This window comes from Phascolarctos cinereus, unplaced genomic scaffold (assembly GCF_003287225.1).
Source record: "Phascolarctos cinereus isolate Bilbo 61053 unplaced genomic scaffold, phaCin_HiC Scaffold_3;HRSCAF=262, whole genome shotgun sequence".
Taxonomy (NCBI): domain Eukaryota; kingdom Metazoa; phylum Chordata; class Mammalia; order Diprotodontia; family Phascolarctidae; genus Phascolarctos; species Phascolarctos cinereus.
Genome location: NW_027555736.1, coordinates 228,987,389 through 229,004,894, shown reverse-complemented (window position 1 = coordinate 229,004,894; position 17,506 = coordinate 228,987,389). Strand labels below are relative to the sequence as shown.

The 17,506-nt window shown below is 40.8% G+C and overlaps 2 protein-coding genes across 4 annotated transcripts in view; both read left to right on the top strand.

Annotated features, from left to right (window-relative positions):
* The window catches only part of LOC110208345 (prostaglandin reductase 2-like), a 544,334-nt gene that overhangs the window by 431,285 nt on the left and 95,543 nt on the right, over positions 1-17,506 (top strand). The window lies entirely within an intron of this gene.
* Positions 5,342-17,506, top strand: part of LOC110208347 (prostaglandin reductase 2-like) — a 32,914-nt gene continuing 20,749 nt past the window's right edge. Inside the window, exons 1-3 of the mRNA XM_020986324.2 lie at positions 5,342-5,460; positions 14,818-14,901; positions 16,878-16,996. Of these exons, the coding sequence (XP_020841983.1) occupies positions 14,865-14,901; positions 16,878-16,996 (156 nt within the window). The 5' untranslated portion in view covers positions 5,342-5,460; positions 14,818-14,864. The remainder of the gene's footprint in view (positions 5,461-14,817; positions 14,902-16,877; positions 16,997-17,506) is intronic.

The window sequence follows — 17,506 nt, the reverse complement described above, 5'->3', positions numbered from 1 at the left end:
GCCATACCCCATCATTCCCATCCCTGGGAAGTAGGAGCTATTATCGCCATTTTACAGATAAGAAAAGTGAGGCAGAGATATATAGATAGATGATTTATTAAATGTGTTTACTATATTCCAGGCACTGTGCTAAGTGATGGAAATACAAAAACAAGTAAATAAGACAGTCCCTACCTCAAGTAGTTTATATTCTATAATTTCTTCCAGGTCTAAATCACAGGAACTGAATAGGAGAACCTGTGGAAGAAGAAGGCATTTACATATTCTCTCCACTAGGGCTTCTTTATTTAGAATCTGCTAACCTGTTTTGTTTTTGGTTTTATGCTAGGCATCGGGGTTAAGTAACATAGCTAATAAGTGTCAAGTGTCTGAGGCCAGGGCCAGTGCTCTATTCACTATACCACCTAGCTGCCCCCCCAACCCAAAATATTTTGATATTTTTATCAAACTGTATTAGTTATATTTTGATATAATAGGTTTCTTTTGTAACCCTATGTATTTTATTTTATGAATTTTACCACATCATTCTGAGAAAGGTTGCCGAAGGTGTCTGTGACACACAAAAAGATTAAGCACCTCTGTCCCTGACTCTTTAACATCTAAAGACCAAACAATAATTAAAGAAAAAACGCTGGGGCAACTAGGTGGCTTAGTGGATAGAGCTCCGGCCTTGGATTCAGAAGGACCTGAGATCAAATCATGCCTCAGACACATAACACTCTAGCTGTGTGACCCTGGGCAAGTCACTTAGCCCCACTGGCCCATAAAAAAAAAGATATAAAAAAGATATTAAAAAAAACACTTTAGTGTTTGCAAAGTTCTTTTCAAATATTATCCCATTTGATTCTCACAAAAAAACCCTGGGAGGTAAGTGCTAAAGACAGTATACAGGCCCTGGGAACACCGCCCCCCCCCAACTTTCCTTGAACTTTCTCACTAGGCCCAGTCTCCAATGTTTGCCTGGGGCAATCGGCCCTTCCCAATTAAGCAACTGGCCTTTCATTGTGAACCCACACACAAACCACCAATTCTCCATTACTCTGAACCTAGTCCAATCCTTCCTTGTCCGATGGCCCCAGGTCACTTCCCACCCTTTATTCCTTCTAGACCCCTTCCAAGTGGCCCAGGTCCCTGGGGTTTGCCTGGGGCACCCAACCCTTCCAGGGTATGCCACTCATACCCACAGGGCAACTCTCATCTCCCACCACCTTTGCAAAAGCCCCCATCTCCAAGTGACTTCATCATAGGTTTATGCCACCCCATTTATGCTAGCCACTCCTGGAAGGGCTACTCTCTCCATCTCCACACCCTGCTTTTCTGCAGGGGAATATTCCTTTATTTGGGAGACAAGCTCCACAGCCACTGGACAAGTTAATACCCCTGTTGAGGGAGGGCTTATAAGAATTTCTGCTGATTTTTTGACCTGCACTACCTGTACAGACACTGTTGTACCGAGAAATCAGCCAGCAAGACCCAGACATAATTTAAAATGTGGATTTATTAGCATGTGGCTGCAAGGGGTATACATACCAAATCAAGCAGCCCCAATCAGGGGTCGAGCTAGGGTTTATATGGAAAAGAGCAAGGGAAAGAAATGCCAGGAACACTGATGAGGTAATCCAAAGATGCAGGTGTCTTTGGGGGGGTATGGATGGGAAAGTACAGGGAGTATACCGGACAAGGAAGGAGATGACAGAGGTATGGATCTTTGGAGTCTGGCAGGAGGAAGAGTCCTTGGGCTGGCTAAGAACACCTCTCTCCCTCTGTCTTGATGAGAGAATGCTTTGCAACAAGGGAAAGCTTTCTCACAAGACAGGAACTTGCTAAGGAACTGGGAGGCTTCCAGAGACATGATCTGAAGGCTGGGGCCTGAGCAGCCCAGCTCTGTGTAGCTGTACCAGGGAGAGAGATAAGGGTCATGCTGAGGCCCATGCATGAATAACTGCTAGGCACAGTGTTCTTGGTCTGGGGAGTGGTTGTCAGAGACAGTGTTTCTGAGACTAGGGAGAAATTGGGGCACATGCACAAGCACCCAAGCACCCCATCATTACAGGTCAGAGATCACACAAACCAAACCAGGTGTCCTGGTCTCTGGTATAAACATAATTATCTAAAGCAATTATAATGCAAGCGTTCTTATCCATCTGCGTTGGAGGTATGGGCTGTGCTGAGCTATGCTGAGCTATGCAAAAGTACATTTCACTGTTGTTTAGATTTAGCAGGAAAGAGGTCTGGGGCAAGATTAAGCAGTAATTTCTGCTTTCCATGGCTTAAAGGGCCCTACTACCTAAATGGTAAAATAATCTTCTGCATTACAATATGACTAGTGACAATCATCCAGCTGTACCAATGGTACTGAGGGAGCATTTCCTACTTGCATCTATGACCCCATTCTTCCCCCTACTTTTCTAGTAGGTTCCCCCTTTTTAAGCTTTACGTCTAAGTTAAGTCATAATGCCACAGCCCTTTCTAGTTACAGCACTCCTATTGATCTTTTAAAGACACCCCTCTCAATTGGGAGTTTAATGTGCAACCATTCTGATCTTTGGGGCATCCATACTTGGAGCCTCTCACACATTCATCCCATCTGTGCCCCCAAAGGCGATACCTTCCTTTGTGGGTGTAATCGAAATGATTAAGTGCTGTGCAGATTCGATTTAGGTTCGGATCTCAAGATATAATGACAGGATAAACTTGACAATCACATGTATTTACAATGATTAATAATGATTAAAAACCACACAAGCAATAAAGATAAGAATAACATTCAATGCAATAAGTAATAATCAACATAAAGGAAAGTAGGAATAAGAAAAGAAAGGATACATACTCACTGACCAGGTAAGCTCAAATACCTAATAGACTGGGGAGACTGGAGAATGGCCAAATGTTCAGGGAGGCCAGCGGGGAGCCAGAACACAACGAAGGCCATGCACTCGGTCAGCCTCTGGCAGAGAATAGGGGTCCCTATCTCTGCAACCAAAGTCTCCAAAATTGCCCTTTCCAATGACCCTTTTTATATGTATGTAAACCGGGGAAAAACAATCTTGATATTTTGTTTTGTGTATGTCTCCTTGGTGAGTACTCAGATCCAGGGTACATACACATTCTAACAATGGCTGAAGCTTGATCAGAGCTCCAACTACCTGTTTATTGTGTAATTGTCCAAGGAGTGACCAGTTCCTTGGACAATTATGTGCTTTTCTCAAGAAAAATGTTTTTTGAGATAGACTGTTTTCCCAGGTAACGTTGTTTAGTTGTTACTTAATGTTCCAGTCTCCTTGACCCTGGCCATGCTTTGATAACTCCATTTTATCTTTAAGTCAGGTCATGAGGCAATTACACCATTAGGTCATAAGACGGTTACATAGGGGGCTGGGGAGGATCTATCCTCCTCAGTTGCCCTTACAGTGGGATTGGTGAACTGAGTGGCAAAAATTCTGAGGAAGAGGTGAAACTGAAGTGCTACTGATGGGATGCTTGGATGCTTATACTGGGACCCCAACTCCTAGCCTTAGAAACACTATCCCTGGCAGTTTTCCTCCAGCCCAAGGACACTATGCTTTTTTTTTTTTGGTGAGGCAATTGGGGTAAAATGACTTGCCCAGGGTCACACAGCTATTAAGTGTCAAGTATCTGGTCTGAGACCAAATTTGAACTCAGGACCTCCTGACTTCAGAGCCGATGCTCTATCTACTGTGGCACCCAACTGCCTCTAGGACACTGTACTTTTGCTAATTATTCATCAGTGGGCCCCAGCAAGACACTTATCTCTCCCTGCTGCAGTTACACAAATCTGGATGAGAGAGTAGTGAGCTGCTCAGGGCCCAGCCCTAAGATCATGTCTCTAGAAGCCTCTCAATTTCTTTGTAAGCTCCTGTCCTGTAAGAAAATTTTCTCTTGTTGCAGAATGAATTCTCTCATCAGGACAGAGAAAGGGGTGCCTGGCCCAAAGATTTTTGTTCCTGGCTGACCCAAAGATTCTTCCTCCGGTCAGATCCTGAAGGTCCATGCCTCTGACACCTCCTTCCCTATCTAGTATACTCTCTATATTTTCCCATCCATAGCTCCCAAAGATACCTGAACCTTCAGAATACCTAATCAGTTTCCCTGGCATTCCTTTCCCATGCCCTTTTCCATATAAACCCCAGCACTATCCTCAGTCTCTCACAGGTTCCTTAAGAATCCTTGCCCGTTATAGACCACAACAATAAATCTTTGCCAACTTGATTCAAAGAATGCTTGAGTCTGTGAATCCATTCCAGATGACTCCATCCTGTACTCAGGTCTTTGAGGGATCTCAACCTCTCAGACCCAACACCACCATGTGGCAAGACCCCAAAACTATTATCCTGGTTAGCCAATGATTAACACCTTACAAGGACTTGGGGTATGCACCCTTGGATTTTTAGCACCCACCTCCATTTACGATGCTGCACAGTCTAAGGTCTCTAACTTGAAAGAGCAAAAGGTGAATTCTGGGGAAATGTCGTCTGGTTCCTTAAAAAGGGAGCAGAGTATCTCATGTCCTGGTATGGTCACCTACAACATGAACTCATTCTCTCTAACCTTACAGAGACAAAAAAGTTTGCAAAAAAGACAACTTTTAGTAATGTGGATACAAATGATGCCCTAAGGATTAAAAAGAATATTAAGTGTTTCTTTTCCATGACTTTGTGAAGCCCCTCCTGAGTGACTTGGGTTTGGGTCCTAAAGTCCTTTCCCCCTTATCTTGAAATACCATAAAAGTCCTCCTTATCTTGTAAGCAACAACCTCCCTCATTCTATGTCAAAGTTCTTTTGGTTTTACAAGACCTTATAAGGCCTAGCATATCTCCTTCCTGATCCTTATCTGTTATCTCCCAGTCAGTTACTCCAGCCTACTGGTACTCCCAACCCGATTATAAAAAGAGTTAGTCCAGTCCACTAAAGGGTGGATTCTTAAAATCTCGCCCATCTAGTCTGTTCTAATAAACCTTGTTTCTGGCTGAAAGAAGGCTTGGATCAAATTCGAGGCAGGACCGGCATTGATTTCCCTTGAATTTCGGGTCCCAGCACCCCTAGACCTCAACACTATTACTCTCCCATTTCACAGGTAAGACAATCAGGTTACAGAGGGATGGAGACCCGATCTGAGTCACCCAGTTAATAATAAACTTTAAATGTCATATCTCAATCCCGATCTTCCTGACTCCAGATCCAGGGCTCTTTTGCACTGCACCACCCAGGTGCCCTTGAAAGATTAAGAGTTTAAAGTCTGGCTGCTAGGGCGGCTTCCTGTAGGATAGGACTGGCCCCCTTCCCACTAGGAAAAACATACTCCCGTACTTTGGACCGGATCTGGAGAGGAGAGGGAGGAGCCATGCGCATGTGCAAGCAGGCAGTTTCAGCATCCGCTTAAGACCTCGGAGGGTCCTGCCCCTAAAGCACCTGTGTCCTCCCGGGAAGCCCTTCCTCCAGGTGAGTGCCCGCCTCGGGTTCTGACTAAAGGTGGCCCAGGCCCTGGCGGTAAATTGGGGGAGCGAGGAAACTGAATACCTGTATTTGCACACCCGGAAAATGATGTGGGGAGGCGGTGGGGCTCGAATACTGCCTCCGCCCGCCCTTCCCCCCCCCCCCCCGCCCCTCTGCCTCCCCGTCCTCTGCCACCTAAGGTCTGCCCCAGCTCCCTGATCCGCTCTGTTCCCAGGGCACTTGTTTGCCTTCAGGGGTCTGTATGTGGTGGGACACTTCTAGGAACTGACTGGAACCGGAGCTAGAAGCGACCTTTTAGAGATGGCTGTGGAATCTAACCCTTGCCCTCATTTTACCAAGAAGGAAACTGGGGCTCAGAGGTTAAATAATTTGCCTGCGTCAGAGAGGTGAAATGATTTGCCCAAGACCCCACTGAGATTTGAATTCAGGCCCTAGGAATCCCAAATTCTTCTTTCTTTGCCCTGCACCAGATCAAGTCAACAAACATTTATTAAGCGCTTACCACGTGCCAGGTAACAGTGTTAAGTGCTGGGGATGTGTCCTTGCTCTTAATTAGCTCCCAGTCTTGTCTAGAGAGACAGCATGCAGAACATACAGGTTACATACAGGATAATTTGGGGGTAGGGGCAGAGGAAAGGCGAAGCTGAGACTGGAAGGAAGCCAGGGAAGCCAGGAGGCAGAGATGAAGTCCGAGATGTGCCTGGCTTGGGGGAACAGCCCCAGAAATGCGGTGGGGAGATCGGAGCGTCCTATCAGAGGAACTGCTAGCAGGCGCTCGTCACCGGAGTAGGAAAGGGAGTAGAGTGCAAGAATACTGGAAAGACAGTGAAGGGGAATTCCTCAACCCAGAGCTCCTGAAATCCTCCCAGGGTGTAATTCTGCCTACCTTGAGGCCTTTGATTGGTGGCCCAAACAGGAGGCCAGGCTAGAAGATAAAGTTTAATTAGCATCAGCTGACTATTTGCCAGAAGCCCAACAAAGAGATATACATGTAGGGTTTTATACAGCTTTTTGTGTTTCAGTCGTGTCTGACAATCTGTGACCCCATTTAGGGTTTTCTTAGCAAAAATACTGGAGTGTTTTGCCATTTCCGTTTCCAGCTCATTTTGCAGATGAGGAAACTGAGGCAAACAGGGTGAAGTGACATGCCTAGGGTCACACAGCTTGGAGAAAAACAATATCATCAATTAGGAGTCAACAGTTATGGAACTTCATAATGTCAGGATATTTCATTGTCAGGCAGGAGATTATTTCATGCCAGCCAAGAAACAGGCTTTCTTTTTCAAGCATATATGATTGCCATCTTCACTCTCCACTTCCCCTCCCCACAAGACTGGGCATGCTGGACATGGGTGGATCAGAATCTAGTTGTTTATGAAGCAACAAAAAGTGATTGATTTGTACTTTTCCTTTAAAACTGTTATCTCCTATGTCAACTGGACTGGAAGTGAAAGCAGGCTAGAGACAAGAGAGTCAGGAATCAAACAGAAGTTTAATTTGAAAGTGAGGAAAAGGGCTTCCAAGCAAGGACGTATTATTGCCAGAGGCCGGTCCTAGTGGAGTGGGTCTGAGGCAGTGTGAAGAGATCTTAATACTTTTACCTGTGGCTACTCAGTGAGCTGTAGCCCTGACAGTGAGGGATAACAGCAACGGTGTGACAAGTTTAATTCATATCAGGGCTTCATGATCAGAAACAATTCTGAGATCATCCAGAGGGTGAGCACAAAGTTATGCCAAGCTCAGCACACTGCTTGCTTGCTGGACCTTAGCTCTGGAAAACAAGGTGTCCCCTAATATCTTGACACCTGTATTATATACACATTATTTTATTCCTCTGCCAGTGTGTGATTTTGTTCAAGTGGCAGAGATGGAATAGAATGAAATAAACATCTCTTAAGTGTGTGCTATGTGCCAGGCAATGAGCTAAAAGCTTTACAAGTATTGTCTCATTTGATCCTCCTAACAATCTTGTAAAGTAAGGTGCTTATTATCTACATTTTACAGTTGAGGAAACTGAGGTAGACAGGTTAAGTGACTTGCCCAGGGTCACACAGCTGGTGTTGAACTCAGGTCTTCCTACTCCAGGTCCAATCCTGTATCCACTGTGCTATTCTGTCTATAGCAGAGATCTTTTAGTACCAAATACCCACAATACCTAAGGAATTAAAAACACTTCCTGTATACATATACTGGAAGTATACCAAGTGTTCCAGCATATACATTTTTTTATCAAGCAGGTAATATTGTAAAAATATTAAGTATTATATTTTCTTTTAAAGATAATTAACATGCTTCTTGGGGGGAAAAAAAGGAAGAGAAACTAGTGCAGAAAGCAAATTTGAAATTTCACATCGAAGGGATAATATGGTTGTATTCTTGTCAATGCTACTGTTGCCCTTCTATGATTCAGATAAAATTGGTGTTCAAATATAACTTTTAAATCTTGATATTTGCATTATGTTTTTTTTTAAAGCCTATATTAGCTTTGCCCAACTATATGCCAACAAATTAGACAATCTTATTGAAATGGATACATATTTACAAAAAATATAAATTGCCCAGATTAACCAAAGAGGAAGAAATTGAACAAGCCATTGATGAACTCCCTAGAAAAAATCTCCAGGGCCAGATGGATTTACATGCGAATTCTATCACACATTTAAAGAACAATTAATTCCAATACTATATAGACTATTTGGGAAAATAGGTGAAGAAGGAGTCTTACCAGATTCTTTTTATGATACAAATATGGTGTTGATACCTAAACCAGGAAGAGTCAAAATAGAGAAAGAAAATTATAGACCAATTTCTCTAATGAATATAAATGCAAAAATTTTAAACAAAATACTAGCAAACAGATTGCAGCAACTTATCACAAGAATAATACATTATGACCAGGTAGGATTTATACCAGGAATGCAGGGTTGGTTCAATGTTAGGAAAACTATCAGCATCATTGAGCATATCAACATCAAAACCAACAGAAACCACATGATCATCTCAATAGATGCAGGAAAAGCTTTTGATAAAATACAACACCCATTCCTATTAAAAACACTAGAAGGCATAGGAATAAATGGAATCTTCCTTAAAATAATAAATAGCATATATCTAAAACCTTCAGCAAGCATTATATGTAATGGGGACAGGCTAGAAGCATTTCCAATAAGATCGGGGGTGAAACAAGGATGTCCATTATCACCACTGTTATTCAATATTGTACTGGAAACTTTAGCTTTAGCAATAAGAGGAGAAGAAGAAATTGAAGGCATTAGAATAGGCAAAGAAGAAACAAAGCTATCACTCTTTGCATGATGACTTAGAGAATCCTAGAGAATCAAGTAAAAAACTACTTGAAATAATAAACAACTTTAGCAAAGTTGCAGGCTATAAAATAAACCCACATAAATCATCAGCATTTCTATATATTACCAACAAAGCCCAACAGCAAGAGATAGAAAGAGAAATCCCATTTAAACTTACTGTAGACATTATAAAATATTTAGGAGTCTACCTCCCAAACAAACCCAGGAACTCTATGAACACAATTACAAAACACTTTTCACACAAATAAAATCAGATCTAAATAATTGGAAAAACATCAGTTGCTCATGGGTAGGCCGAGCTAATATAATAAAAATGACAATCCTACCTAAGCTAATTTACTTATTCAGTGCCATACCAATCAAACTACCAAAAATTATTTTATAGAGTTAGAAAAAATAATAACAAGATTCATTTGGAAAAACAAAAGGTCCAGAATATCAAAGGAACTAATGAAAAGAAATGCAGGGGAAGGTGGCCTAGCAATTCCAGATCTTAAATTGTATTATAAAGCAGCAATCATCAAAACTGCTTGGTACTGGCTAAGAAATAGGGAGGTGGATCAGTGGAATAGGTTAAATATGCAAGACACAGTAGTCAATGACTATAGTAATCTATTATTTGATTAACCCAAAGACCCCAGCTTCTGGGATAAGAACCCACTCTTTGAAAAAAACTGCTGGGAAAACTGGAAAAGAGTATGGCAGAAACTAGGCATAGACCCAAATCTCACACCATATACCAAAATAAAGTCAAAATGGGTTCATGACTTAGATATAAAGGCTGATACCATAAGTAAACTGGGAGAACAAGGAATAGTTTACCTATCAGATCTATGGAGAACAGAAGAATTCATGACCAAACAGGAGATAGAGAACATTATGAAAAAAAATGGATTTTGATTACATTAAATTGAAAAGTTTTTGCACAAACAAAGCCAATGCAACTAAGATTAGAAGGAAGGTAGAAAATTGGGAAAGAATTTTTACAACCAGTCTCTCTGATAAAGGCCTCATTTCTAAAACATATAGAGAATTAAGACAAATTTATAAGAACACAAGCCATTCCCCAATTGATAAATGGTCAAAGGATATGAACAGACAGTTCTCAGATGAAGAAATTAAAGCCATCTATAGTCATATGAAAAAATGCTCTAAATCATTATTGATTAGAGAAATGCAAATCAAAACAACTCTGAGGTACCACATCACACCTATCAGATTGGCCAACATGACAAAACAGGAAAATGATAAATGTTGGAGAAGATGTGGGAAAATTGGAACACTAATACATTGTTGGTGGAGTTGTGAAATGATCCAACCATTTTGGAGAACAATTTGGAACTATGCCCAAAGGGCTACAAAAATGTGCATACCCTTTGATCCAGCAATAGCACTTCTAGGGCTATATCCCAAAGAGATCAAACAAATGGGAAAAGGACCCACATGTACAAAAATATTCATAGCAGCTCTTTTTGTGGTGGCAAAGAATTGGAAATTGAGAGGATGCCCATCAATTGGGGAATGGCTGAGCAAGTTGTGGTATATGAATGTAATGGAATACTATTGTGCTATAAGAAATGATGAACAGGCTGACTTCAGAAAAACCTGGAAAGACTTATATGGTCTGATGCTGAGTGAAGTGAGCAGAACCAAGAGGACTTTGTACACAATAACAGCCATGTTATGCGATGACTAAGATTGTTAAACTGAACCCTTCTCAGCATTACAAGGATCTAAGACATCTCCAGAGGCCTCGGGATGGAAAATGCTGTCCACATCCAAAGAAAGAACTATGGAAGTCGAATTGCTATCACTTATTTTTACCTTCAGTTGAGTTTTGTTTCATCTTTCTGATGGTTTCTCCTATCGGTTTTAATTTTTACTTATAACTTCACTAATGTGAAAATATGTTTAATAGGAATGTAAATGTAAAGCCTGTATCAGGTTGTGTGCCATCTTGGAAGGGTGGGGGGGAAGAAGGGGGAGAAAAATTTTCAACTCAAAAGCATATGGAAGTGATTGTTGCTAAATCAATAAATTAATAAAATTGAAAAAAAAAGCCTATATTAGCCCTGTTTGGTAGCAGCTAGGTGGTGCAGTGGATTGAGTGCAAGGCCTGGAGTCAGGAAGACTCATCTAGCTGTGTGACCCTAGGCAAGTCACTTGACACTGCCTTAGTTTCCTCACTTGTAAAATGAGCTGGAGACACAAATGGCAAACCACTCCAGTATCTCTGTCAAGAAAACCCCCAATGGAGTCTCCACTGAAAGGACTGAATAACAATGAGCCCTGTTGGGTAGCTGCTGTAGCTCATTTACTACTGTTGAAAATTAACCAATTAGTCACTCAGAAAAATGCGTAATTTCACTGAGGATTAAAGAGATGTAAATCAAATCCACCTTAAAGTATTAAATCATCTACCTGTAAATTTAAAAAGCCTCTCAATGTTAGTGAGAATATGGTTGAGTTAGGAATGCAATCTGGCAGTATGTAACAAAAGCTATAAAACTTTTTCCTAGAGTTTGACCCAATAATTTTACTTTAGGAACACATCTCAAGAAAATAACCAGAAAGAAAAAAGAAGTAATTAGTACAAAAATGTTCAGAATAGTGCTATTTGTAATAATAGTAGTTGATGTCATAGTAGATAAAAGAGGTAATGAAATTTCTTGCTAACAGCACTCAGTATTCCCTTTACAAAATGTGAACACCTTTCTCTGAGTGAATCTAAAGGGAATGTGATTGGCTGGGCTGAAAATGGGTCATGTCTCTGGGGGGCTTTAAATAGAGTTTGGCATTTCTGGAGTTCCAGTCTAAAACTGCCTCTGGAGAAAACGTTAAGGGAGTTGGGGGGCGGGGTGATCACTGTGTATGTATGTATTATGTAGCTATGTGGGAAGTCTACAAAGCCAGAGGGTCTCAGGGACCTGTAACAGTCCTGAAGTTGTGAGTTAGTTGACTGAACCAAAAGTATTTCCTACACGTGTGCCTCATTACATTGTACTCAGAAGTTAACGTACCCTTTCCATTGACAATATATGTATTACTGGGAGAGTTTTAATTTCCCTATTTAGTAAATGCCTTTGCTAAGAGCTAATTGTGTCTGTTGGCTCACTGTTGGGAGCATTAGTTGGGGGTTCATGAACTATAGTGTCTAGGTACCCTAGAACCTATGGGAATAACAGCCGTCATCTGGGGGCTCCAACGCACAAGTAACATGTTTGGGAAGTAGCCCAGACAGGGTGCAGCAGTAAAAGATTGGAAACAATCCAGATGTCCACAATTATGGTTTACTAGGTTATATTTTCTATCAACATTTTACATACATTTACTTATTTAATCTTTAAAATAGCCCTGTGTGGTAAATAGTATTAAGTTCATTTTACAATTTGGAAAACAGGCTCCCAGGAATTGAATGACTTGTTCAGATAAGACGTCCTGATTTTCTAATTTGACTTTGTCAGGTGTTCGACTATCAAAATGTCTCATCATACTGGGTATTGTATAGTTGAATCCTAGGAAGAGTAGTGTAAGATGTGAGTTGTCTTGGACCTAAGTGTGCTTCTCTACTAGTTTACCAGGTTTGTTGGGGGAATGTTTTGTAGCTACTGTTTTTACTATGCCACACAGTGAATGCCTTCAACCTAATTATGATAAATGAATGGATGAATGCATTTAGCTCAGAAGCTGTCATTTTAGAAATGTCTACCTGCATGGTGTCTTAAAATGGGGTAATTGTGCCCTGGTGTTGAAGGCCAGAGTTTATCAGACTGCTCTTGTACCTCATGTTTGATGTTGGAAAACTGAAACACTCATGGATAATCTGACAGTTAAGAAAAGGAGATTTACTCAGTCGTAGCAGGGGGAGGATATTTTGAAGGACACTGTTGATTTAGCTAAGCACAACTCTGTTGTGCGTGGTGGTCCACCAGTCAGGCATCAGAGAGCAGGGAGCAATTTATACTGGGGACACCAGGGAACCACGTCAATGGCCTGAGCCGATTAAGTGTTGACATCAGTTACAATACCTTAAAAAAAACAACCAATTAACCTTACCTACCTTGAGTGGGGCCTTAGGATATTGCTGCTATCACACCTGGGAAGCACAACCTATAAGTGTGAACCAGAGGCGAGGAGTAGCCCTATAGGTATAACCTATATTTAGAAGCTTTCCTGTGGAACTGAATATTGGTGTATATGTGGGGGGCGTGTATGTGTGTGTAAAATTAACAATGCTGTTTTAGTTTTAAAGTTTATACACATTCACTCTCAAATGCTAGTCTTTAATAAAGAAAGCTGATTATACATAAATATATAATATCATAACATATATAAATATGTACATATGCATGTGTGTTTGGGGTGGGGGAGACTGATTTTGTGATTGCAGTGGACATAACCTAATAGGAAAGCACTCACTTTTCCTTATTTCTGTGAGCCTGAATAAATCACAGGACTGAATGAGGGGGAAAAAAAAGGTAGTGTTGCTGGGAGTGAGAAGACAAGCTGCTTGTAGAAATGGTAGGGGACTTGTATGGTGATGTGATGTCAGAACTGGCTGGGCAAATCCAGCTGCTTGCCATGCTTGTGGCAAAGTATACCTAAGTCAAATAGAGCATGGGAACCACCACAATCAGCTAGTGCTTTGTGTAGATTATGAAGCTGCCAAGACTGACTGGAAGACAAAATACAGACCGACTGATTTCATTTTGGAGTGATGGAACAAGCAGAATGTCCAGGGGAAAGGAGCACAAAGAAGACTTGGAGGCTGCCTTCAACAAACTCTAACTCTTCTCATATGCTACTGGGATTTCCCATACTGGTGTCTGAGTTTGTTTATGGAGGAAAGAGGACTTATGCTCCAGGAAAAGAGGATTTCCCTTTCTGCGGTCCCATGCTAACTGAGGCTCCCATGTGGGCCCCATTTCTGTTTATTACCTGTTGTTATAGACTTGGCATTCAGCTTGCTTATGGTGGTGGGGTGGAAGTAATGTGCACCTAGAACCTAGAGATTCTGATATTCTCAGAGTTCATCTCTGTGTGGGAATAAATATGAACCAAACTAGTGTCATCGTCAAGTTGATTCTACCACAGTGTTTCTTGTTTTCATCCCTCTCTCTTTTCATGCAGCTGCCACTCTAATTTCGGCCCTCCCCACCTCTCTGCTTTAGCCTCCTAATTGGTCTTTCTGCATGCTCTGTCTCCTCAGTCCAACTTCCACAAAGCCGCCAAATTGATATTCTTGAAGTTCAAATCTGACCGTTCCACTCTTCTCTCAAGAAACTCCAGCGGCTCCCTCTCCAGAATCAAGAATAAGCTCCTCTGTTCTGACATCCTTTACCATCTAGGTTCGATTTCCTTCTCCAGACTTACCTGATTCCTTTTTCATTAACTATGTGGCCCAGCCAAACCAAACTGGCCTGCTTGTTGTCCTTCGTACATGAGATCCTGTCGCCATGCCTTTGCAGGGCTGTCCCCTCTGTCCTCCATGTACTCCTTTCTCACCTTGGCCTGGCATCAACAGTTTGCTTAAAGAAACCAAGTTGGAGTTTCTTTAATTGTATGGCAATGTCTTTGTTTTATTTTTCTAGTCTTAGATTTATTTTGATCTTTGCTCCAACAAGTTACCTGAAGTTGACTTTACACAGGTGGCTAATTCAGTTATGAATCCAACATTGGTAACCAGTTGTTACCTATCTCTTAAAATAAGCTTCGTTTTTATGATATCCTGTGCCTGCTGACTCCCTACCCAAAGAAAGTATTCATGATACATAGACATGATTTTTATAGGCTTTAATTTTATAATCAAATAGTATGACTAGCGTTGGAAGAAAATATCATTTGTGGTTTTTCAGTTGAGGAGGCTTTGAGAAGACCAAAGCCTGCAGTACCTGTTTGAATAAATAATACCTATGCTCCCTTATTCCAGTTGGGAACATAGACGTGATATAATGCATTTCTTTTACTCCTTTAATTGTCAATTTTTTGAAACTCTTCTTTGGTTTTGAATTTTTAGGGAGCTCTGAGGACAGATCTTTGTAGCTCTACTGCCTGAACATAGTGATGCATGTCCAAAGAGTTGTACTGAATTTCCGACCTGGTATGTATTTGCTTATGATTAATGTACAGCTGTGGCTACTTGTTACTTCTTTTTTTTTTTGGCTAGGCAGTGGGGTTAAGTGACTTGCCCAGGGTCACACAGCTAGTTAGTATCAAGTATCTGAGGAAGGATTTGAACTCAGGTCCTACTGACTCTGGGGCCAGTGCTCTATCCACTGTGCCACGTAGCTGCTCCGGTTCTTAATCTTTTAACTGAACATTTCTGAGAATGCTATTTATAAATGCATAAAATAAAATCCATAGTATTACCAAGGAAACAGTGATAATGGGGAATTCAGAGAAACATGGAAATGTTCATTTCATGGGCAATGTAAACTGATGCAGAACAAAATATGTAGCATTAAAAGAATAATATATACTAGTGATGGGGTATGGGCCCAAGCCTAGACCTTTGCTCCTTGCCCCAAAAAGAATTTGACTCCCAATTGCCTACTGGCCCCAGGAAACCCTTAAACTCACTTAGGTCTCAAATGGCTACCTGAGGCTATATTCTACTCATAGGTTTTTCCATATCTACTCTCCCTATCTCCCTTTGAAAATGCAGTGAAACCCTAGTCTTGTCCAGACCCCATTCAAACCACTTCCTTCCAGTTCCCTTCATTATCTCCCAGACATTCCAATCAGAATTCTCCTTAAACTCCTCCCCCAGTCACCCAGACCCTCTTCCCAGCCACTCCTCTGGTCACCCAAAATTACTTGAGGGTATATAAGATCCACACTGGCCCCCATTTGAACAATGAGACTTTCTCATGTCCGCTGGTCCTTAAGGGCATCACTAATGTTCAGATTCCTTAAGAATCTGGCTTGTCTGATTTATCTCTAATAAACTTTTTCTCTGGCTGACAGAAGATTTGGGCCAAATCCTTTCAGGCAGGGCTCACATGTTGTAATTTTGGGGTTCCAGCACTCCTAAATCTCTAGACCTCATCACTAAGACCACAATGATATAGATGAAAAAATTAAAAGGAAGTTGGACAGTGAGTAATTGAAAAACCAATAAAGATTCCAGAAAACAGATAATGAAATGTAGTAAATGTACCTCCTAGTAAAGAGGTAGATGACTTCTTGGGCCTAATGTTATATAAGTTGTCAGGTGCAATCTCTATATCAGAAATTTTTATGTAACTATTTTTCTTTGTCACAGGAGAAAGTTAGGGGTGGGGATTCCAAGAAATGACTTTGAGGTGAATACAATAAGTATCAATAAAACTTTAAAAAAATTTATCACGAGATTTGTGGGTAATACCAATTGTAAAATCTGTAGTTTCAAAGGGACATTTTTGACAAAATCAACAGCAGTTGGAAAACAACTTAGTTTTAAGTAGGCCATTTAAAATTGTTGGGAAATGCAGCTCAACAACAGGCATTATTCAGTTCAATTCAATAAACATTTATTAAATGCCTTCTAACACACTGGGGATACAGATTTAAAAAAAAATAAAAGGACAGTCTGTCCTCAGGGACTGCTTACAATCTAAAGGGGAGGGGAGAGCAGCAGTACAGCACCAGGGAGTACCCAGCTTGGGGGCATCATGATATTCCGTGGATTGGAAACCATGCAGAGCTGCTGGTGGAAAATGGACATTTGAAGTGAATAAAAGAATGATTGCAAAAGGGAATTATTTTAGAGAATAGTTAAAATGGGAAATTTTGTTTAATATGAACATATATAAAATAATGACAATACTAATAATATGAATGTGTGTGTGTGTGTGTGTGTGTGTGTGTGTGTGTGTGTGTGTGTATATAACCTATATCAGATTGCATGCTGTCTTGGAGTATGGGGAGGGTAAGGTGAGGGAGAAAATTTAGAACTCAAAATATTATGGAAGTGAATGTTGAAAACTAAAAATAAATTTAAAATTTTTTGAAAAGGTAAAGAAAAAAATAATAGTTAAAACAATCATTATTCAAAAATACTTTTATTCCCTCTTTGTTTCTCCTATGTTATTTTAGGAAAAACTGGCAACCCAGTGCCAGAGAATTTCCGTATGGAAGAAGCTAATTTACCAGATAAATTAAATGTGGGACAAGTAAAAGTCCGAACTCTTTATCTCTCTGTGGATCCGTATATGGTAAGTAGCAAGATGCTATGATTAAAATAATAACCATACATTTCCTGGGAATAAGCTACATGTGCATATAGGATATTATTGAAAAGGGTATTAAAAAGGAGCAATTAAGCACCATCCCTGGAGTCAGGAGGACCTGAGTTCAAATCCAGCCTCAGCCATGTAACACTATCTGTGTGACCCTGGGTAAGTCACTTAATCCCATTCCCTAGTCAAAAAAAAAAAAGAAGAAAGGAACAATTAGGCTTTATATAGAATTTTTTTTTTGGTGAGGCATTTGGGGTTAAGTGACTTGCCCAGGGTCACACAGGAAGTAAGTGTCAAGTGCTTGGTCTGAGGCCAAGTTTGAACTCAGGTCCTTCTGACTCCAGGGCCAGTGCTCTATCCACTGTGCCACGTAGCTGCCCCCAACAATTAACGTTTTACAAGCATAAACCATATCTTAGTAATGACTGAAAGGCATGGAGAATATAAAATTTCACCGTGCTTCTTGTTTGTTGACTATAAAAAAAA